Genomic DNA, 21,731 nt, shown 5'->3' on the forward strand with positions numbered 1-21,731 from the left:
AGGGGAAACTGGGAATGGAGAAATTTACATGTAAATAAAGAAAATATCTAAAAAAAAAGAAAAAAAAATATTTGTATTAAATTTTTATTTTGTCTGTCTGTATGTGTGCAGGCATGCCACAGTGGGCCTGTGGAGTCGAAAGGGCAACTTCTGAGTTCTCAGGCCCCAGGGACTGAACTCAGGTTAATGTAGCTTGGTGGCAAGCACCTTTTTATCCTGAGCCATCTCACCAGCCCTTCAAGTAACACTGAGGATTCCCTAGCTACCCGCACCACTTTCACGTTCATCATGTCTGTGTCCTTAACAACCATCATGTCTTGACCTCACTGTGACTAGCCAGTTAAGGCTTTTTCCCAGCAGGTTTGAACCCAATCTCAGCCTTTGTCCACCCTGAGGCCCTAACCCTGAGATCCTGGTGTGAACCTAAGCCAGAATTCCTTACTCTCTCACAGATGTTCCTTTTCTAAACACCTCACTGGGACCAACAAGGGGGCAGGGCGGGCAGGGTCTCATTTCCTTTTTCTTGGGTTCTCTGGTGAATGAGCTCACACTGTAGGTCCCATAAAACCTGTGTTCCTGGGGCTGGAGAGATGGCTTAGCCATTAAGAGCACTGACTGCTCTTTTGAAGGTCCTGAGTTCAAATCCCAGCAACCACATGGTGGCTCACAACCATCTGTAATGAGATCTGATGCCCTCTTCTGGAGTCTGAACACAGCTACAGTGTACCTACATGTAATAAATAAATAAATAAATAAATAAGAAGATCCATAGATTGATCTCAACTTAAAAAAACAAAACAAAACAAACAAACAAACAAACAAACAAAAACCTGTGTTCCACGTACCTGGTGTTTAATTCTTTCCTTGTGATCTCTGTCCACGCTGTAGAATATGGGGGTACTAACTTTGAGAGTGTACATAAGTCAGTTGTGTCCACTAAATAGAAAATTGACTTACTATCATCGTTGCTAGGAAACACACATACAACTTGGAGGGCTCCTGTCCATTCTACTTTTGTTTACTCTACAAAGGAGAAAGTAAAGTGCTTCGGGGAATTCCAGGGAGGCCCAGCACCAGTGCTGGAAGGACTGGGGACTGCCGCCTTTCTTACTGGCCCAAGCCAGAGGCTCTCGCTCTGTGCTGCAGCGCCCCCTGCTGTCTATGTACCTGCCATGACGGGAGCTGAATCTGAGCTGAGTTCAGGGACAACAGCAGCCATTCCTGCTATGCAAATTGCTGCCTTTCTCCAGACTCTACCCCTGCTCCTGAAATGTATACTCCTCTTTAATCTTTCTTATAGCTTCACTGTAGCTAGCAGACCACCAAGGGCTCAAGTCTGAGACTAAAGTCTCAGAATATCTGACTAGCAGGAATGCCTGGATCAGAGTAGAAATCTGTTAGAAAATGTGTAACCATAGCCAAAATCTAGACAAGAGTGCATGGTTAGTCACCCAGGAGAGACACAAAGACAAATGTCATGCAGAGCCTTCAACTTGATCAAGTGAATATATAGATAACACAAATTGGACTTTTTGGGGATGGGGTGGGGGAGGGCTCCGGGAAGGTAACAAGGGTCGGGGGCAGGACAGAGAAGGACTGGGAAATGAATGTAATAGGGGTGTATGATATGAAGTCTCCAGAGAACCAATAAAAATATTACTGAGTGAGTGAAATGGTATGGGGCAGCCACACATTCTTGACAGCCCAAGCGCAGAGTTTAGCTTCTAAAAAGGAGAGGGACCTCTTCCAATGTTTGTTTATTTATTTATGTTTTTTTAAAAAAAATTTCTCAATCAGTTCAGCCCATCGATGAACCTTCTCTGAGCACTGTGAAGATTTGGTGAAGAGCTCAGGGTAACCCTGGGTAGCTTGCTCTTCAAATGAAAACAAAATATCCAAGAAGCCTTGGAAGTCATACACACAAATATCAAACAAGAGCCAGATGTGTAGATGGAGCCTTAGGATTTTCCAAGTAGTTTTTTTTTTTTCCCGTGTGTGTGTGGGGGGGGGGGGGGGGGGGAGAGGTGGGGACACAAAGCTAAGCTTTGAGAGCAACTGGGAGCTACATAAGCCAGTGAGACTCAACCAACACTGTGGCAGCTTAGGAATTAACACAAAAAGGAATACGCTTCTCTTACCATCTGTCCCTAGGAATCCACGAGTGGGAAAGGCGAAATGGTATAATGGGTAGTGTCCTTGTTATGCAAAAATGGCCTATGTTGGGATCCCTTGCACCGTGGCAAAGAGCTGAATGAGGGAGCAGCATTGATCTTCTCCCCAGGCTCTGGGGAAGTGGAGACAGGAGGATCAAGGGAGGAGGGAGTGGGTAGTAGTTCCCTAGCATCCAGTCTAGCTGAAATGTGTGCCACCATGCTTCAGGTCTGCTAAGAGACCCTGTCTCAAAAATAATGTGCAGATCCACTGAAGATGACAGCCAATATCAACCTCATGAACACACACAGGTGAACACACATGAACACGAATGTACACGAGCATGTGAGCACACGCACAAGGGATCTCTCTCACAAATACACATACACCACTACCAACGAGTCAGAAACTGCAGGCAGGAATGCATGTCAAGTAAAGCTATATTCAGGAGAAGGGTATACAATTGGGACACTGGGGCTGGAGAGATGGCTCAGTGGTTAAGAGCACTGACTGCTCTTCTGAAGGTCATGAGTTCAAACCCCAGCAACCACATGGTGGATCACAACCAACTGTAAAGAAATCTGATACCCTCTTCTAGTATGTCTGAAGACAGCAACAGTATACTTAGATATAATAATAAATAAATAAATCTTTTTTTTTTTTTTTTTTTTGGTTTTTCGAGACAGGGTTTCTCTGTATAGCTCTGGCTGTCTTGGAACTCACTCTGTAGACCAGGCTGGCCTCGAACTCAGAAATCTGCCTGCCTCTGCCTCCCAAGTGCTGGGATTAAAGGCGTACGCCACCAAAAGTGTGTGCTTGTGCCACCATGCCCAGCTCACCCAAACTGATTCACTGAACAGATCATTTATTAAAGAGAACTTTTACATCTAGTCTTGTTTCTCGTTAGCCAGAGACACCAGTGAGATGCAGTGGGAGCTTCATAGATATTGGTGGGCTAGGTGATGCTTGGGTTACAGGACTAGCCTTGGCAGGTGGATGTACTGGGAACACAACCCGGTTCTCTGTCCCACAGCAAGCTGCATCAACTCTGCAAAGCTCCTGGCACTCAAGACCTTGCCTGTTCTGAGCACTTCTATCGCCTCTGAAGGTGGTGTGGGTAGACTTTCACCCTTGAAAGATGCTGTTTGCTGGTGGAGCTCATGAGTGAATACAGTACAGGCAAAGGGGGCCATCTGATTGCTAAGGACAAAGGGGAGGCCCCCAAGTCCCAGGCACAGCACTGGATGGACTTGAGACTTGCTGCATTTCCACCTTGCAGTCACAAGCAAGTGAACATGCCACCGCTGACCTGTGCTGATAGAGGTGACAGCATTCCTCACATTTTCTAAATGCTGCTATAGGGATTCTGCAGCAGCTTTCTTTTTCTTTTTTTTTAAAAAAAGTATACAGTGTTCTGCCTGCAGGCCAGAAGAGGGCACCAGATTTCATTATAGATGGTTATGAGCTACAATGTGATTGCTGAGAATTGAACTCAGGACCTCTGGAAGAGCAAACGGTACTCTTAACCTCTGAGCCATCTCTCTAGCCCTCTAGCTCTCAATAACTCCATGCTCCCTTGCTTCAAGCTCATCCAGTTCAACTGTATCCCTACTTCCCAGCCTCAGCCCTCACCCTTCTACCCAGAACTCAACTGTGAAGAGCCAAAGAAAACCTCTTCCTGAAATGCCAGTCCTAAGGACTCCAAGGCCTGTAAGATCTGAGCCATATTGGAATTTCTCTTCCTATGTGTGTGTGTGTGTGTGTGTATACACACACCTGTTCGTGTGTGCTTTTCAGAGATCTCTCTGCCTCTGCCTCTGCCTCCTGAATGCTGGGACTAATGGTGTGCAATACAATGTCCAGCCTGGTTTTCACCACCATGCAGGACTCCAGGGATGCTTCCCTCCCTTCTGATGCTTTCTGCCCTTTACACACAAACTCTTCCAGTAATACAGGGAAGCCATGAGCCCATTCTAAATTGAAAACATTATAAATGGAGGTGTGTTTAACATAACTACCTCGCAGGACATCCTAGCTCACCAACAGTTTGTTCTGGACACAGACCTCACTGCTTAAGACTGCCAGCTACTGTGTATCTGGAGAAAGTTGTATGGTGGGCCCCAGTCCTGGATCATCTGAGGCAGTGCCTTTATTTAGTCTTGGCTGATCTGGAACTTATGCTGTAGACCAGGCTGGCCTCAAACTTGTGGCCCTTTTGTCTCAGCCTACCTATTCTTGAGATTACATGTGTGAGCCACCACACCTAGCTTTAAAGTAGGATTTTGGTTTTTTTAGTTTTTTTTAGGTTTTTTTTTTTTTTACAGACAGGGTTTCTCTGTGTAACAGAGCCCTGGGTAGACTCATTTTGTAGACCAGGCTGGCCTTGAACTAACAGAGATCCACTTACCTCTGCCTATAGAGTGCTGGAATTAAAGGAATACACTACTTATCACAGCTGGCCAAAGTAGGATTTGTATAGTATACAAAGCATGTACATTAAGATCATGACTCCCTCCCACACACTCTTCCTTGTGGCCTTACAAGTTCTAGGCAAGTGAGCCGTGCCTTCATCCCTATTTTTGCATAAAAGTCCTTGCTGGGTGTGGTGGTGCACAACTTATTTTCCTGCCCTTGGAAGATGGAGGTGGTGGCACACTTCTGAGTTCAAGGTTTACCTGCCCTACATAGCAAACTCCAGAGCATCTAGGGCTACTAAACAAGACCCTGTCTTTACAAAAAAAAAAGTAGCCGGGCAGTGGTGGCGCACGCCTTTAATCCCAGGCGGCAGAGGCAGGCAGATTTCTGAGTTCGTGGCCAGTCTGGTTTACAGAGTGAGCTTTAGGACAGCCAGGGCTACACAGAGAAACCCTGTCTCAAAAAACCTAAAAAAAGTTCTTAGTTGAACTATTCTAAGCCGGGGTACACACCTTTCCACACCAACATATACAAGCACACACATGCCAGAGTACACAGCACACACCCTTTCTCAGCATGTTTGCACAAACACTATGCATGTGCCCGTGTATCCAAGCATACCCATGCACACGGCAGCTGCGATTCCACTCTCTCATATGACCAGCACACCCATGCACATAACATGTGCACCCATGCCGGCCTTAGTTCATAGGCACAGTCACACAAGTGGCAGTCATGCTTATATATATGTATTAGTGATTCCATCATGCGTGTTGAGAAAGATCATGGGAGTCCTGCTTGGCTGCACAGCATGGAAGGTTGAAGAGGCAGCAGTGCTGCAGGAACAGGCTTCCCTGAAGACTGAGCTGCTATGTGGACATCGGCAAAGCTGAGCTGCTAGGGGTCTGGGTCATTTATGACAAGAGGAGCCACAGTAAGAACGACAAAGAAGCCTTTACTCATCACTTAACCACTTCCCCGAGGGGCACCCCTGTAAAAGCTGATGGGCCTGCATCTTGCTCCTGAGGAGCCCAAAGGAAAGGCTCTAGCGATGGGAAGCTCAGAGGGGAAGCATCCTGAACACCAAGTCAGAGGAAAGAAGTCTCCCAGCGGAGTCTCTGGGAGGCCAAGGATGCAGGTAATGGGAGACCAGCAGCCCTGCGTGGAAACATAGTCTTGACGCTGGCCCTAAGTGTCCACTGGCCACACAGTCTACACATTCTGACTTTAGTGGTGGCTCTTTGAGCCCCCCAGCAAGAGCCGGTGGCCAGGTCTAAAGCCTGCCCCTTAATGACCAGCCCACCTGGCTCCATCTGCAGGTGGGGACAAGCTGCAGCTGTTGGAGGCTGGGGAACCAGTCCCCTTCTGGGCCACAGTCCCTGGGGTAGCTGGGGTAGCTGGGGAGTAGACTTTATCCAGGGAGGGACCTCTAGGAAGGGCTAGAGGCAGCAGTGGCTCAGTAGCTTTGACTTTCTCTCTTCCTGGATGATCTCAGCATGCACAGCCCGGTTGTCTCATTTTCTCAAGGTACCTGGTGTCCAACTGGGACCTGGGTTGTGGGAGGCCTTCAGGCAGCTTGAGCTTCTGCTGACTGCCTGAATCTAAGGCCCGAGGGAGCCAGGTAGAGCAGCCACCAGGGGTCACCAGTTACTGAAAAGCTTCCTCAGCCCTGTTCTTCACAGGACACCAGTGGGTGTCTGGGTAGAGAAGGCAGTGCACAGACTGAAACCTATCAGGAGAAGGAGTCAGATCAGGTCTGCTCGTAGGGGACTGACTCCAGAGCCCTCCAGGGCCAAAAGCCTCCAGTGCCCACTCACCGTGTAGGGTCCTGTTGTATGCTGAAGCTCCCAGCGACATTCACCACGTTATGTGGGTTCTCAGGACCTCCATAGCTCAAGGTAACCTGGGAGGAGAATCAGGGAGGGTGAGGCTCAGCTCTTCCTCCTGGAGCCTCCACCTGCTAGACATCAGGCTTAGGGAAGCAGGACAGTGGCCCTTTATAAAGAAGCCCCATGAGACTTGCCATGGGCAGGTCCCTGAAGGTCCTCCATCCAGTAGGCAAAGTCTCTGCCCAGGCTCCAACCCCAGGGACAAGGAAATCTGAGGCTAGCCCTCTCCTGAGTCCTGAACAACTGGGAGACCCATTGGGAGCTAGGCTGGGTCCTTGTAGGAGTACAGTACCAGGCTGGAGCTTCTTCTACCTGCTGCGAAACAGTACCAGATGGCAGCCTCTGCAGGTTTTCCAGGTGGGAGTGGAACAGGGGACTATGAAGCAGGCGGGCACCCAGAAGTCCTTCCACAATGTATCCCACGGTGCAGTCGTCAGGCAGCCGAACCCGCTCTGCTGTGTTCATGAAACTGCCTAGGCTGGAGGAGAGGCTAGTCAGCATCTCAATAGCCCTTCCCACCCCCAAACCAGGCAGCTGGGGCTCCCAGTCTCCCACTTACCTGGCCCATGGGCTCATTTTAAGGGCAAGGCCCCTGCTCAGGCAGAACCCAGCCCCACCAGTTGCAAACCAGAATCTCACTGTGTTTGACTGGAAAAAGGAAAGCTTGGTCAGGGCTGCCCAAGACAGGGCTCCTCACCCTCAACCCTCCATCACCCTCAACTGAATCTTGTTACTGTTATCCACCCTATAGAAGTCTTCAGGAGGCACAAGGGGTTTTCTGACATGTGACCTGTGGCCTCTGAGCCCTTCTTTATCACTGCACCTGATTTGCCAGTTCCATGGGGCCTGGAAACCAGGGTACTTGGCCCATGCCTGCCTCAGAGTTTTCTCACTCTTCAGCACTCCTTGGGTCAGCCCCAGGGAGGGTGTTAACCCAGCACTCACGCTGCCACCGCCTTGGACCCTCTCTGTGGCTTCGATGGGGTGGTCCAGACTAGGTCGACCCAGGTAGATGTCCTGGTTGGAAGAGAAGGTGGAAAGCAGGTGCAGCAGGCTTTTGGGGTTCACATAGTTGTCATCATCCACGTGGCAGAACCATCTGAAGGTGGAGGGAGAGGCCTATGCACCGAGGCCCCCCCAGTTTGGGTGGGAGCCTCCACATTGTTCAGTTCTGGTTCTCTGATGGGCGGCAAGGTTACTTACTTCCTTCCAGATTCTATGAATTTATCGTATTCCACTGACATTTTACAGCACAGCGCTTGGCGGGTGCGCACAGCAGAGCAATTGGTGTTGATCAAGCGGCCGCCTGCGTGGTTGGAAACGGTGAAACGTGAGGGTTGACTTCTAGCTTGCCTCCTCAGGGTTAGGTTGGAATATGATGCCCAGCCACTGAGCACAGCCCTCATTCTGAAGCAGTTGACAGTCACTTAGAAAAGCAGAGGCGGAAATGGGACAAGACTTGGCAGGTGACTGCTGCTGGGCCTTCCTCGGGGAATGTGGGTGACATTAGCTGAGGTACCCTGTCGGGAACTGGGGGCAGGATGGGGATCTGGTGATTAGAAGGACGGACACTGGGAGGTGGACTGACAACGGATGGGTGTCCTGGCTCTGCCCTCCACTAGCTGTGTGACAGTGGTCAAGTGCCTGACACAGGAATGAATGGCCCTGGTAGATACAACTCAGGCCAGGGGAGCATCTCACCTGCCAGCAGCTGGAGCTCGGGGTCGTCTCCATCGGTGAAAATGAACGTCTGTGAGAGAAAACATCGTGAGGCGCCAGAGGATCCAGTGAGTGGGTCTGGGAGCCGGTGCGGAGCCCCGGGGCCAGGGGAGCGGGGGCGGGGGCGGGGGGCGGGTGCCGGCCCAGAATCCAAGACCCTACGCGGCGGAGGACGGGGCGCGCACCTGCCGTGAGGCTCGCGAGATCCAGGTTCGCAGCAGCAGCCGCAGGCGCGGGCCGTGGTTCTTCCGAGTGGTCTTGACTGCTATGAAGACGTCGTCGGGTTGCAGGCGGGAGACCTCGAGGGTCAGGCTCCCGGTCGGGACCCGACTGGCGTCCGGTGCGGGCGCGCGAGGCAGCGGCAGCGGCAGCAGCAGCAACACAGCCAGGACCGCGGCCAGCGCGAGGCAGGCCCGGCACAGCACTCGCCGCGCACGGCTCATACGACCACCCAGGCCCGGGCGCTAGGCGCCCGCCTGCGATCGCGGCGGCCCCTTTAAGAGTGACAGCACCCCGCCCCGAACCTTGACCCGGAACTGACGGACGCGCCGCCCCGGAAGTGAACGTGGCTGCGGCGCCGGGGGTGGAAGATGCCGCTGCCGGTTCAGGTGTTTAACTTGCAGGTAGGGGTTGGTGGCTGCGCTCGCCGCGTGGCCGTTCGGTCGGGATCCGGCCTGGTGGGCGGGGCTGGCGGCGGGCGGGGCGGGGCCCGCTGCTCTGGCCTGGGCGCGCGAGCGTCGCCTGCCTCGCGGGCCGCTCTGGGCCCCGGCCCCCGCCCCGCCCCCGCCTCGCGCGCCAACGCTTTTCGTGCGGGTGCCGGCCTCCCAGAGAGGTGCGTCAGGCCAAGATGCGGGGCAGCCCGGCGCCCAGCTCTGCCTCGTCGTCGGCCTCCGACCTGAGCCGCAGCCCTGCGCACAGCAGGTCAGACTTGCGGCCCGGCACGTCGGGCGACTACAGCCTGAGCGCCAGCCTGTCGGCCTGCACGCTACTTTCCGAGGTACAGCCGCGGCCTCCGGTGGAGCGGCTCTCCCGGTGTCGCTTGAGGCCCTGGCCCTCGAGTCCTCGGCCGACCTCTTCCGCACCGTGGCTTGTCTGCTTTGGCTCTCTTGATTAATGGAGATAGGGTGGCAGTCTAGTTCTTTCTATGTGGCCTGGAGGCAGCTGTATCGGGATGGCGGGTGGGAACGCTTGAGGGTTCCTGCAGTCAGTCGATCAGAGCTGTACCCAGGACCTGGGTGGGAGAGCTGAGGAGGGCATTTGGCTACCAGCACCTGTGGGGGCCCAGTGCAGTTTTGCCTTGTAAAATCGAGGGCAGAACTGACCGTGGGGGGACAGGAACATCCTCTGCTGGTGCCTTGTGTCAGGCTGCTCTTCCTGTATTGCAGGGTGCTGTAGAACCCATGCAGATTGATGTAGATCCGCAGGAAGATCCCCAGAACGCACCTGATGTCAACTACGTGGTGGAGAACCCCACCCTGGTATGGATCCCGTGTGGTGGGGGACTGCTGGCAACTTGGATCTATTGAGGGGTCCAACTCAGACTCCCGCTATGGTGTATATCCTAGGACGATTGATGCTTTTTAACGTCACATCTCTCTAAGCCAGGAAACTGGGTTTTCATTTGCCCACCTATGCTGGGTTCTCACGTACTGGTAAGACCTTGCACCCACCTCTCCATCGGAAACAGTCCCATTAAGTCACAATGTGAAGCAAAGCCATATTTGCAGCTGACCCACCTTTCGTACCCCAGCATCCATCACTTGTTACAGTATGCTCATGTTTCCGTTTCCCAGTGCAGGGTTTGAACCTGACGGTCCTTAATCCACCCCTGTGGTCTCTTCCCAGCATCTGGGACAGCAGTCAAGACTGCTGAACTGCCGGGCAGTGGTGGCACACGCCTTTAATCCCAGCACTTGGGAGGCAGAGGCAGGCGGATTTCTGAGTCTGAGGCCAACCTGGCCTACAGAGTGAGTTCCAGGACAGCCAGAACTATACAGAGAAACCCTGTCTCGAAACAAACAAACAAAACCTCCCCAAAAAACGACTGTGGTACCAAGACCTGGAAGATTGAGTATTATGGCTCTGGTTGTCAGGCCCTCTCATCCCTCCCCGCAGGATCTGGAGCAGTATGCAGCCAGTTACAGTGGCCTGATGCGAATTGAGCGGCTACAGTTTATTGCTGACCGGTGTCCTCCACTACGGGTAGAGGCCTTGAAAATGGCTCTGTCCTTCGTGCAGAGGACCTTCAATGTGGACATGTATGAAGAGATACACCGGAAGCTATCTGAGGCTACCAGGTAAGCCTTAGGGAGCAGGGGAGGCAGTGACCAGAGCTGGCCATGGCTTTTCTGTGCCCAGCATTTCACCTCTGATGTGTCTGTAGAAGGTGAGAAGCATAGAATGCTTCCTCCTTGGGGTGGGAAAGTGGTAGCAGGCCGTCCTCTCTTCTTTGGCTTCCTTTGCCTCTGTGCAGACAATTGAGCTTCCTAATTCTTGAGAATCTAGTATAGCTGTCCTTCTTTACCAAAAAAAAAAAAAAAAGCAGCCACCCATAATCTTTTGAACTTCCCTGTCTAGCTGTGGTCTCTTAGATCAGCAATTGTCTCTGTGCCCCTTCAGTGGGGCAGGGAGCAGCATAGGTCTCTTGAGAATCAGCCTATGGTTATCACTATCCTGATGGCTAGCATATCCTTCAGGGAGTTGCAGAATGCACCTGATGCCATCCCTGAGAGTGGAGTGGAGCCCCCACCCCTGGACACAGCCTGGGTGGAGGCCACTCGGAAGAAGGCCCTGTTGAAACTGGAGAAGCTGGACACGGACTTGAAGAACTATAAGGGCAATTCTATCAAAGAGAGCATCAGGTGCTGGCCTGCTCTGGGCAGGGGAGGTGGGCAACTGGGCCCTGCTGGCCCCTCGGCCAGCATTTACTCACTGCCAGGCCTACAGGCGCGGCCATGACGACCTGGGTGACCACTACCTGGACTGTGGGGACCTCAGCAATGCCCTCAAATGTTACTCACGAGCCCGAGACTACTGCACCAGTGCTAAGCATGTCATCAACATGTGCCTCAACGTCATCAAGGTGGCTTGGGTGACAGCTGGGTAGGCATGGAGGGCCCAGAAGGGACACCCCAGACTTATATGGCCTTACCTACTCATCTGCCAGGTCAGTGTCTACTTGCAAAACTGGTCTCATGTGTTAAGCTATGTGAGCAAGGCCGAGTCTACTCCAGAGATTGCTGAGGTAAGGTTCCCTCATGGACACCCTACTCTAGGTTTACCCCGTCAGCCCCTTTACTCCTTCCTTGCTTCAGTCTCTCTTTGAGTTTGTGCTCAGGGTAGGGTGGGGACAGGAACAGAGATAAGGAGGGCAGGGTAAGGACCTCTCACATCTGCTGCTTTCTCCTGCAGCAGCGTGGAGAGCGGGACAGCCAGACGCAAGCCATCCTCACCAAGCTCAAGTGTGCTGCAGGTGAGCTTCCCCACCGCTCCCGCTTTCTCCCTCTCTGTGGCACTTGCTCAAGTTCATAGAGAGAAGCTGGTGGGGTCTGGGGAAGTAGGTCAGCTGGTTTCCCTGAGCCTGGGTGTGTGGGTGTGTGGGTGTACATTGTGGGCATTTTGAGGATTCCCTGCAGGCCTAACTTGGATGCTATTAGGATTTCCACCCCTAAACCGAGGAATGCTGGGGTAGGAGGCCAAGGCGCGATCCACTGATGGCCATGGTATCCTAGGGCTTTCACACCTCCTCTGGATCCCTAGCTTCATCACTCTCCTCTGACTTTAGGCTTGGCTGAGCTGGCTGCACGAAAGTATAAGCAAGCTGCTAAGTGCTTCCTTCTGGCTTCCTTTGATCACTGTGACTTCCCAGAGGTAGGGGGGGGCACAGACACTCTTCAGCTTGTCCAAGTCCATAGGGGAAGGGAAAGTGAAAGCTCGTGGAATGGGCTTTAACCTCTCGTGAATGAGGTCTAAGCATTGTCTGAATGGGTAGTGGGAAGGGAAGGGCAGGCCCCAACTTTGGGCTTCCTCCTTGGTCTATGCACTGGTCAATGCCCAGGATCCCAGGTTTCTGGACCCACCTCCCCTTTTGCCTCCCAGCTGCTGTCCCCCAGCAACGTGGCTGTCTATGGTGGCCTGTGTGCCTTAGCCACCTTTGACCGGCAGGAGCTGCAGCGCAATGTCATCTCTAGCAGGTCAGTTGGGTAGTGGGCTCCCACCTTCAGCTCCCGTGAGTCAGGTCCTTCTGTCCCTCAGTTGAGCATTCTGGTATCCTCAGCTCCTTCAAGTTGTTCCTGGAGCTGGAGCCACAGGTCAGAGATATCATCTTCAAATTTTATGAGTCCAAGTATGCTTCATGCTTGAAGATGTTGGATGAGATGAAGGTAAGGCACAAGGGTCTAGGCACACAGGAACTGAGCTAGGCTGTGCCTCAGGGTCCCTGACCTGCTCTCTTCTGCAGGACAACCTGCTCTTGGACATGTACTTGGCCCCTCACGTCAGGACACTGTATACCCAGATTCGTAACCGGGCTCTTATCCAAGTAAGTGTGGGTGTTGGGGCAAGGGGGCGTTGATGGTTAGGGCTGTGTGGAATGCAGACCTTCTGAGGAGCAGTGGACAGCTTGTGGCTTCTGTCCTGTAGTACTTCAGCCCCTATGTGTCGGCTGATATGCACAAGATGGCTGCAGCGTTCAACACAACAGTTGCAGCTCTGGAAGATGAGCTGACACAGCTCATCCTGGAGGGGCTTATTAATGCCCGCATCGACTCACACAGCAAGGTGGGTACACAGGGTTGGGACTGCTACGAGTATGTGGTGTGGAGACCTGTTGGGCTGTTCTGAGCCTCCTCATCCCTGTGCAGATACTGTATGCTCGAGATGTGGATCAGCGTAGCACCACCTTTGAGAAGTCCCTGCTGATGGGCAAGGAGTTCCAGCGACGTGCCAAGGCCATGATTCTGAGAGCAGCTGTGCTACGTAACCAGATCCATGTCAAGGTGAACAGCCTGGGGTGCGAGGGAACGGGCGGCACTCACACAGCCCCCACTGAACCCCTCCCTGTCCACTGCAGTCTCCTCCTAGAGAAGGGAGCCAAGGGGAGCTGACTCCAGCCAACAGCCAGTCACGGATGAGCACCAACATGTGAGAGGCTTTCCCGTGACCTTCAGACAATAGTCTGCACACCTACTCTGCCTGTGGAAGCAGCACCTGGGCCTCCTGCCTGCTTTCCTCATGATGAGACCCCAGACTGTGTGTGGTTCATTAGAGCAGTCTGGCCACTGGAATGCCAGTTTGTTGGCCCTCCACTCTGAGGTACCCTCTGCTGTGGTAGGCAGCCTGCCCATATGGCCACTTGGGCCTGACTCTAGGTTTCTGTCCAAATGAAACAGACCATGTGCAATTCCCAGGTAAGGGTACTGCAAACCCTTCCTGTCTGTGTAGTTCTGACTGCAGCAGCGTCACTAACCAAGTAGTCCATTAAAGTACAGATTGATCATTGCCCCAGACTCCCTTCCTTTCTGCTTGTGTTCCCTGGATACTCTGACCACTCACAAGAGGAGGGGAAGTCCACTGAGGCAGGAGAGCAGCCTCCTTGGATGTGGGCTAGGGGCAGCAGTCATAGGCCATTACTATAGATGTCTGCAAATGCATCTCTGCAATGGTTTATTGTTCAATGCTGAACACAAGTGTGGGAACAGGGCAGGGCCACCCAAGGCAACCCTTGGTGCAAGACTGTGAGACCCCAGCTGCAGACATCGACACGTTCTTCTGTGTCACAGAGGAGATTCCCTGAGTAAAGGCATTTCCTTAATGTCCAGGCTTCAGTTGGCTGTCCTGGGGTGGACATGGCTCTTGCTGGCTTTCAGGCTAGGGCACTACCCATGACTTCAGAGAAACCACTTGGTGTTACAGGCCTCACCTGCTGAGCTTCCTGCAGTCCAGGCTGGATCGCTTTCCAGGCCAGAGATTTCTCTAATTTGGTTTTAAAAAGCAATCCATGACCTGACAGGGAGGGCAAGAGGAGAATGGGGGTCAGGAAGGCAAAGTTCCCACTGATGTTGGTGGGTAGATGGGCTGGTTACAACAGTGGGCATTTGCTCACCTGGGCAATCGGCTGTCTCTCTGAAAGCTCGCTTCTTGCAGCAGCCACGACACAGGTTAAACACACACCTATTGCCCTGTGCAAAGTAAAGCTAGTGAGCTGAAGCAGTACCGGACGGACCCCAGCAGCATAGGGACACCCATGAGGACTGTCCTCCCACAGAACAGCAGAAGGGCCAGCTCACCTTTGGATTTCCACACTGGTCACACTTGGCATATTTGGCTGGGGAAAAAAATAGGGCAGGTTGAATGAGATGAATGAGGCAGGGCAGGGGGAGCAGCTGCCCCCACCTCTGCAAAGATATACAGTGTTCTGTCTGCACCGATGCCTCAATGCCAGAAGAGGGCGCCAGATCTCATTAGTCATCATTGCTGGAAATTGAACTCAGGACCTCTGGAAGAGCAACCAGCCAAAGTGCTCTTAACCTCTGAGGTTCCCAATTCTACAAAGTTTGCTGTGGCCACTCAGGCCAGGAAACTGAGTAAGGACAGAAGATGTAGCTAGTTATGACAAGAGATGGCTGACGGGAGACTGCCAAGCATGGTCTCACTGGAAACTAACAGAAAGCCGGTGGGCTACCCACCCTAGCCCTAGCATTCCAGAAGGTCTATTACTCTCTCCCATTGAAAAACGGGGCTTCCAAGTGTGGTGGCCTCAGCCTATGATCCTAGCACTCCAGACTGCTGCCAAGTATAAAGTCAGAGTAGACCACACAGTGAGATCCAAGGCAGCTTAGATTACAGATTGAGACCTATGTCAAGAAACAAAAGTATCAGGAAAAAAAAAAAATCAGAACCCCTGTCCTGATGCCCACTTTCTGTGGTACAGAATTTGCAGGCAGAAACTACTATGGAATTTCCCTCATAAGTAGCCTATGCAAGACTGTGATATGGTCCTTCCTGCTGCATCTTTAGCCTTGCAAAGCTCAGATTAAACTCCCAGGAAGCTGCCACCAGCTTGCTGAACCTCTAGGAAGTAGTTCAATGTGTGAGCCCAGATTGCCAAAATGGCTAGAACACAAGAGGACAATACCCTGGACTGAGACCTCAAGCTGCACACCCGGAAGCCATACTGAAAAGCCCTGAGTATATGAGAGGCTAGCATCTTCATTCCATCTATCTGGGTCAGGATCCTGGCCCACCACTATCCAAAATACATAGCAACCTAGCATGTTCCCCAGAAGCTGCCAGTTACTGCTTGAAGACTGCCTGAGCCCCATGCAAGGGTGAGGCGCACCCAGAACTCAGCAGGCCAAAGACAGCCCTAGTGACCCAAAGTCTCTTGTCATATAAGCAAACTCCTATGGTCACCTGGCTGAGGAGCTTGTACAATGACCTTGTCTGATACACTAAGGCCCTTTACAGGTTCTTAGTGTCATAAAATGTGGTCTGGGCACAGGATTGCTGGGAGAATTGTCCCCAGGCATATCTCTGGATCCAGGCATTAAACTGGACAGGCCAGGACTCCTATCCCCAGTAGAGAATGGAGAGGTTTCCAGGCATTTTGTCCAGCAAACCTGGCTTCAACAGGAGTAGCACTCACGTTTCAGGGAAGGGTCAAAGGTTTTGTGAGGGTTCCTCAGTTGTTTCTTCAGCTTATTCTTGGACAAGCCCTCCATGCTGCCCTCTTCTTCCTCCAGAGCCCGCTTGCTTCGACCACCACTATTCTCCTTGCTCCCTTCCCTAGGACTGAAGGGAAAGGACAGTGCGCAGCATCAAAGATCAGTTCACCAATGCTAAATGGACAAATCTCAGGACGGGTTCCAAGGCAAAGAGATACCAAGAGGCATGGTTCTCCCACTCATCCCAAGTAACTATTCTTGGCTGCCCAAGCAAACAGGGCTTGTCCAAGAACATAGGACACAGGTACAGCTCACACAATAGAATGGCTAACAGAAATGAAGCCTTCCTGGAATGACATCTAAGGTTCAGGGGCCCAGGGTCTTCAGGCTAATATCACAGATGACAGCCTGCCCACTTTAGAGATTCCAGCCCTAGGGGTCTACCTGTTAACCCCAAGGACAAAGCCACATAGGACGAAAGGATCTTGGATAAGTACCCTAGGCACACAGACCCCCCTCTTCCTTCCTTCACCCAGAACAGGGACCTGCCTTAGCAACTAGAGCAATGGCAAAGGGCACCTGTGCATATATTCCCCTTGTAGGCTGGCTCAGCTTACCCTGGCCGAATGTAGGGCTGGCAGATCCAATGGAAAGCAGGTAAGTTGTCAGCTGGCCTCACTCCTTCTTGCTGCCTGGACATGTCCTCCTGTAAAAGCCCAAGGCCTGTCAAAGACCTAAACTGCTGACCCACTACAAAACTTGCTGGGTTCCCATGCAACAGCCCTGCACCTGCCTGACACCGAAGCTTTAGCGCCTGGCTCACAGCAGCCACGCCCTCTAGGGTCTTCACTTTGGCCAGCTCTTCTCGAAGCTGCTGATGTACCTGTAGCCTGAGGCAGATGCCTGTCACTCCCAGTCACCACCTAGGCCAAGTTCTAGGCACACGGCTAATTATCTCTTCCCACCAAGGTTCCTGCCCTCCCTCACTGCTAAGCCACCAGCCCTTCAGCAGACTTGGTGGCCAAGTTGCTTTGGGGAGACCACAAAACACTCCAGGCAGAGTTCTGACACTGCCTAGGGAGACCCACTCTCAACTCCTGTCCAAAGAGTAACTCACGTGTGGTGCCACAGCTTGAAGAGATGGGCCCGGACATAGGATAGTGGACAAGGGTGCTGCCGAACAATGTCCAGGTACTCATCGGCCAGCTCCCATACAGCAGGACTCCGTCCCTCAAAGAGGGCAGGGTTGTGCAGGTTCCCCTCTGGGAAGAAGGTAAGGTAAAGCTTGGAACACTCTCCTGGCCACTCAAGTCACTCGCTAGCTATAGGGTTGGCAAGTCTGGAAAACCGTCCGAGGGCTTGGTTTGGGCTCCTTGGAGCAGACACGACAGTGAACACCATCTACTTAAACAGGTCTACAGGGACAGAACAAGGCTGAAGCATGTGTCTGCTCACCTGCACTCATGACCCCCTGCACGCCTGTGTCCTGGATGCACCGCTCCACATCCTGCAGGCACCGGATGTTCCCGTTGGCAAACACAGGGATTCCCACAGCCTTCCTGTGGGGGGAAGAGAAGCCTGATCCTATACCATGCCAGGGCAGTGCTAAGCCAGCCACCAACTTTTATCTTGAGACACCTTGGCTTCGGTGGCATTATTGCCTTCCCTCCCAGATAGTTATAGGGCATCGGGTAATGCTGAATACCCCAAGGTGTGGAATTAGGTTTATGCTGCTTCCACAAAGTCCAAGGGACCAATGACTACACCCGACCCACTGTATCCACTCACCGAACTGCCTTGATGTGCTCCCAGGAGGCTGTTCCTGCCATGGGCCCCTTCTGCTCCTTGGTGCGCCCATGTACAGTCAGCAGCTAGGACAGACCAACACTTGGTTCAACCCTGCTCTACACAAAGGTCTCAAACCAATTACAAGGGACCTGCTCAAGTTTCTCAGCTTTCCATGCTGGGAGGAACCAGGGCCATCTAGCATGGATCTGTCCCTGGTCCCAGGGTCTTGAGAGCCCTTCCCCTATGGAAGAGCCCCAGACTGCTATCGGAAAACATAAGTCAAGAGGCAGAACCCTGAGTACAGGAGAAATCTGGGGAACTCAGGATGCAGGGTGCTGAGTGAGGGTGGCTCCTGATGTTTCCAGAAACCACGAGACTCAGGACATCTGGCCAGGCTCAACATGCAGGACAGAAGAAGACCGGGCCTGATACCCCCATGGTTTATGCCCAGGCTTCCGGAGAGGCTGGATACTGAGCTCGCCTAAAGGCAGCCCTGGCTGATGTCTAGACAGCCCGAGATGTGGTCGTGAACCCAATGTTACTCTCCATGCAGATAACACTCTGGAGCTGGAATGGCAGTTTTAGAGGTCTGAGGCTAGGGTACCAGGTCTTAAAGAAGTGGGGCCAGGAGGGACCCACTGCCCTGCCCAAAGAAAATTGCTTGGCTGCAGCCCCGACTCAAGAGCTGCAGAAACAAGAGCCACCTCTTGGTGTTGGAAGATTGTCATGGAGAGACAGACTGTGCTCAAATGTGAGGACAGGCTGCCTGCTAGAGCCCAACCACCACCCTGGGAGCCATGGCCTCACCTGACAGCCAGCCTTCTCCAGCATCTGGGCGTACCTCACTGTCTTGTCAATTTCTGGGAAGACACGAATTTTGCACGTGACAGGAACAGAGAGTCGCTCATGAGCCAACAGAACTGAGAAAAAAGACAGCCTCTGAGGGAACCACGGTGTCACTCCAAGGTGGCCAAACCCCAATATGTTACCATGGGACACTGGGAGCTAACAGGAGTAAGGACACTGTCCTAGCACTTAATGTCTGATTCTAAGGGGATAGTTGGTATACATCAGGGGACTCTATAGTCACCTCCTTCCAGCAGGGAAAGTGCTGTGGCCAAGAGCCCCCAGAGGGATCACCGTTGTCCTCTCTTGAGCCCCAACCAAGCAGCTGTGCTTATGAGCCCTGTCAGACTGTCTCTGGGGCGACTCACTCGCTGACACAGTGGCATGCAGCCAACTCACTCATTCTTTGAAGAAGATCCCACTCCTCCTGCAGAAAAGCGCCATAGTGACCTGCAGAGGATGAAAGTGGCCCCCATTGCACCCACACTGCCACGAACCTCCTACTAGGCCAGCTCCTCAAAATACAGGGGACTCCACAGCTAGGCCGTGTGTATGGGCACCAGCCTCTACATGGAATCCCCAAGGTCAGTAGAGTCTCTGGTTAGAGCAGAGTTAATGTGAAGTCAAACAGCTTCTAAGCCCTGACTTTGGAGCTCTGTCTGCTAGGCTAACAAAGCTCCAAAGTAGGCCAGACAGCCCAAGATCATAATGCTTGCTTGGGGGCCCAGTGAGCCTGAGTGTGGGACTATAGAGCCAAGAACCCCCACCAGCTGGTCAGATTTATCAGTAGGATACCTATGCGGCCAGCAGAGTCTGGCCCCCAGTCAAGCACCTGGGAACTCTCCAGGATGATAAGACCAGAAAAAGAGCTGCTTGCTGACTACAGGTGCCACCACAGTCAGGGGTGGGGATTAACCCTCTCCATGTTCACCAATACCCAGGCTCCACCAGAACAGGCCTGGACAGGTGTCAACACAGGACTGTAGAAACGACCTTACCTCTCTTGGCTATCATCTGTGGGCAGCCCAAGTTCAGGTCAATGGCATCACAGTGATCTTGTGCTAGGAGAGCTGCCTGGACAAACACCTCTGGGTCATTGGCACAGAACTGAAGAAGACATGAATGATACCCTTGGTCAGACCAGGCCTAGAACTCTCCCTGCCTAGGCCACATAGCCCTGTGAGGAATCCCACAGTGACTCAATGAGCTATGGTCTTTCCACCAACATTTACAATATGATAAAGGGGGAAGCATCTCATACCACTAGAAATATGAGCTGTATATGGCATGTAAGAGAAGCCACTAGCACAGACTTGTAAAGAACTAATCTCGACAGGAGGGCACTGAGACGGAGAAGTATCAAGGTGACACTGGTGCTGCAGATCCCTCCTGAGCTGCCCCTTCCCCAGGACTTTGGTTCCCAGCTTTGGAATTGCTCATTCAACAACTGTCTCCTACTGAATGTGTCATGCAGGACTGCAGGGACCCCAACGTTTCTCCTGGATTCTATGTATATGGCGGGGACAGCTCAGGAATGCTGTCCCTATATACAGGGTCTGGAACTCAGGTGCTACCCAGTTCCCTCTGCTCACCTGCACAATGAGAGGCCTGTCCTCAGGGCACACATCACAATATAAGTTCTCTTTTCGATAGTTAGCATCTCTAACGAAGACCTGGGCATGTAGCATAGGGGTGTAGCATAGCTGGGCTCCATGGCGGCGGCTCAGCAGTCTCCAAGCTAGCTCACTCTGGTCCACCATGGGTGCCACCACATGTCGGGCACCCCCCAGGGTGCGGCTCCAAAACTCAAAACCCTGCAGTTTGGGCATCCTCTCCACACTATGGGCAGAAGAGGAGCAAGCTCTCATTTCAGCCATAGTGTATACCATCATATCCCGGGAGGGTACGAAGTTCAACTCAAGGGACTGACCATTCTCGTCAGTTATTGCTGCCAGCTCTCCCAAACGCACGATGAAAACAGGAGAGGTATACGCAGGCACAGGGTCTAGCTGCCCTCTCTCCCTCCACCTTTCTAGCAGTGACCCTGACATACCACTCACTCTCTCTGAACCTTACCCCCTCATTTGCTACTGGATTAAACGCCAGCCTGGTGGAACAGGTCTGTGGGACTTGGCCAGCTGAGACTACCTGGCTGCACGAGGCCTGACGCCGCCTCGGATCTTGGGCTGGGAGAGAAGTGATCACGTCGGCCCCGAAGGCCCCTTTCCTGGTCTGGCCCAGAGGCTCCTGCGCCCACCCTACCTCTTGGGCTGGCTGGGGGCCCGAGACCGCCACCGGACAACGTCAAAGAGGCTTGGATTAGGACTACTTTCCGCACCGTTGGAGCTGGCCGGGGCTCGATGAAGGCCTGTGGCTGCGGGAACGCGCCAAAAAAAATGGACACACAAGGCCCCGGGTCCTCTGCCTTAGCCGCGGCGCCGCCAGCAGGACCCGCAGGAAGGCGGCGATAGCCGGCAGGCACTGTAGCTCAGACTCAGCGTACCACCGCCGGAAGTGCCGAAGCCGGAAGCGCACTGCCAGGCGCTCCGCACCGTCTGCGGTGCAACAAAAAATAAAATCCTTGGAAACTGCAGCTCCGCACTGAAGGGACCGACCCTGTGGAAACTGGAGTTGAGCAAGTACAGACTGCGCATGCCCGGGGACAATGTGTCCCTCCCAGACAGTTGGCGCTCGGAGACCTTTCCTCCCACCTCTATCCCAAACTACCCCCGCATTCCAGGAGCAGCCCTTGGCTCTTCAGACATAAGACATAAATTCAGTATAATACCACTGAAATAAAGAATTATTACTTCAGATCCTGGATAGGAAAGGCTACAAGAGGCCAGACCTTTGTTGAGTAATGAGACGCTTCCTAGAGGAAAGGAACATGCATACAGAAAATGGTGTTGGCCCGACAGTGATGGCCTACACTTTTAATCCCATCATTCAGGAGGCAGAGGCTGTGAATTGGAGGCCAGCCTGGTCTACAGAGCGAGTTCCAGGACAGCCAGGGCTACACGGAGAAACCCTCCCCGCTGCCCTCACCTCTCAAAAACAAACAAAAAGCTTTCTCTCTTAAGTTCCTTTTGTCAGGGTATTTTAAACAGGAAACCAAACTATTACCGTAAACTTATTTTTTTAATAGTAGTGCTCTATTTCACAGAGATAGATCTACCAGACTCTGCCTCCCAAAACATAATTAAAGGCATGAACCACTATGTCTGACTTGTTTTACTACTCTTTAATTGTTCTACCGCTA

General features: G+C 52.7%; 3 protein-coding genes across 9 annotated transcripts; 1 reads left to right on the plus strand and 2 right to left on the minus strand.

Annotated features, from left to right (window-relative positions):
• Positions 1 to 5,299: 5,299 nt before the first annotated feature.
• Rfng (RFNG O-fucosylpeptide 3-beta-N-acetylglucosaminyltransferase) lies at positions 5,300 to 8,727 on the minus strand. Its single transcript, XM_031352052.1, has 8 exons — positions 8,360 to 8,727; positions 8,157 to 8,205; positions 7,659 to 7,761; positions 7,401 to 7,554; positions 7,015 to 7,103; positions 6,768 to 6,933; positions 6,384 to 6,469; positions 5,300 to 6,295 (listed from the first exon to the last, which is right to left on the minus strand). The coding sequence occupies exons 1-8, from the start codon at positions 8,615 to 8,617 to the stop codon at positions 6,214 to 6,216; spliced, it is 987 nt and encodes a 328-aa protein (XP_031207912.1). The 5' UTR covers positions 8,618 to 8,727; the 3' UTR covers positions 5,300 to 6,213.
• On the plus strand, positions 8,725 to 13,677 carry Gps1 (G protein pathway suppressor 1). 4 transcript variants are annotated; one of them, XM_031352045.1, is made up of 14 exons: positions 8,725 to 8,797; positions 9,560 to 9,652; positions 10,290 to 10,471; positions 10,871 to 11,035; positions 11,121 to 11,256; positions 11,341 to 11,418; positions 11,586 to 11,646; positions 11,959 to 12,044; positions 12,273 to 12,367; positions 12,451 to 12,556; positions 12,634 to 12,714; positions 12,816 to 12,953; positions 13,037 to 13,171; positions 13,246 to 13,674. In XM_031352045.1, the coding sequence occupies exons 1-14, from the start codon at positions 8,765 to 8,767 to the stop codon at positions 13,318 to 13,320; spliced, it is 1,464 nt and encodes a 487-aa protein (XP_031207905.1). In that variant the 5' UTR covers positions 8,725 to 8,764; the 3' UTR covers positions 13,321 to 13,674. The 4 variants fall into 4 exon arrangements, with proteins under 4 accessions (XP_031207905.1, XP_031207906.1, XP_031207904.1 ...); XM_031352046.1 differs by having other exon boundaries at positions 11,589 to 11,646; positions 13,246 to 13,669; XM_031352044.1 differs by lacking the exon at positions 8,725 to 8,797 and adding an exon at positions 8,929 to 9,171 and having other exon boundaries at positions 11,589 to 11,646; positions 13,246 to 13,677.
• Positions 13,678 to 13,813: 136 nt separating this feature from the next.
• Dus1l (dihydrouridine synthase 1 like) lies at positions 13,814 to 21,090 on the minus strand. Of its 4 annotated transcripts, none has more exons than XM_031352051.1 (14): positions 20,735 to 21,090; positions 20,065 to 20,311; positions 19,471 to 19,579; positions 18,872 to 18,922; positions 18,434 to 18,486; positions 17,627 to 17,709; positions 17,294 to 17,397; positions 16,956 to 17,100; positions 16,632 to 16,728; positions 16,456 to 16,544; positions 15,820 to 15,965; positions 14,462 to 14,499; positions 14,278 to 14,353; positions 13,814 to 14,177 (listed from the first exon to the last, which is right to left on the minus strand). In XM_031352051.1, exons 2-14 carry the CDS (start codon positions 20,299 to 20,301, stop codon positions 14,038 to 14,040), a joined length of 1,368 nt encoding a protein of 455 aa, XP_031207911.1. In that variant the 5' UTR covers positions 20,302 to 20,311; positions 20,735 to 21,090; the 3' UTR covers positions 13,814 to 14,037. The 4 variants fall into 4 exon arrangements, with proteins under 4 accessions (XP_031207911.1, XP_031207908.1, XP_031207907.1 ...); XM_031352048.1 differs by having other exon boundaries at positions 18,434 to 18,546; positions 20,811 to 21,089; XM_031352047.1 differs by having other exon boundaries at positions 18,434 to 18,546; positions 20,735 to 21,089.
• Positions 21,091 to 21,731: the final 641 nt, after the last annotated feature.

The sequence above is a fragment of the Mastomys coucha genome, unplaced genomic scaffold (genome assembly GCF_008632895.1).
Source record: "Mastomys coucha isolate ucsf_1 unplaced genomic scaffold, UCSF_Mcou_1 pScaffold5, whole genome shotgun sequence".
NCBI lineage: Eukaryota > Metazoa > Chordata > Mammalia > Rodentia > Muridae > Mastomys > Mastomys coucha.

What these genes read in the sequence shown, in the direction of transcription:
- Gps1 (XM_031352043.1), top strand. Translation starts at nt 9,022, where the DNA reads ATGCGGGGCAGCCCGGCGCCCAGCTCTGCCTCGTCGTCGGCCTCCGAC. An exon ending in AAGCTATCTGAGGCTACCAG is followed by an intron (nt 10,472 to 10,870) that starts GTAAGCCTTAGG and finishes CATATCCTTCAG; the next exon opens with GGAGTTGCAGAATGCACCTG. An exon ending in AGATGTTGGATGAGATGAAG is followed by an intron (nt 12,557 to 12,633) that starts GTAAGGCACAAG and finishes TCTCTTCTGCAG; the next exon opens with GACAACCTGCTCTTGGACAT.
- Rfng (XM_031352052.1), bottom strand. Translation starts at nt 8,617, where the DNA reads ATGAGCCGTGCGCGGCGAGTGCTGTGCCGGGCCTGCCTCGCGCTGGCC. An exon ending in TCTCGCGAGCCTCACGGCAG is followed by an intron (nt 8,206 to 8,359) that starts GTGCGCGCCCCG and finishes TTTCTCTCACAG; the next exon opens with ACGTTCATTTTCACCGATGG. An exon ending in CGAGCTCCAGCTGCTGGCAG is followed by an intron (nt 7,762 to 8,156) that starts GTGAGATGCTCC and finishes CCAACCACGCAG; the next exon opens with GCGGCCGCTTGATCAACACC.
- Dus1l (XM_031352048.1), bottom strand. Translation starts at nt 20,301, where the DNA reads ATGCCCAAACTGCAGGGTTTTGAGTTTTGGAGCCGCACCCTGGGGGGT. An exon ending in GCAGGGGGTCATGAGTGCAG is followed by an intron (nt 17,101 to 17,293) that starts GTGAGCAGACAC and finishes CCTTCTTCCCAG; the next exon opens with AGGGGAACCTGCACAACCCT. An exon ending in ACCAGTGTGGAAATCCAAAG is followed by an intron (nt 14,354 to 14,461) that starts GTGAGCTGGCCC and finishes TACTTTGCACAG; the next exon opens with GGCAATAGGTGTGTGTTTAA.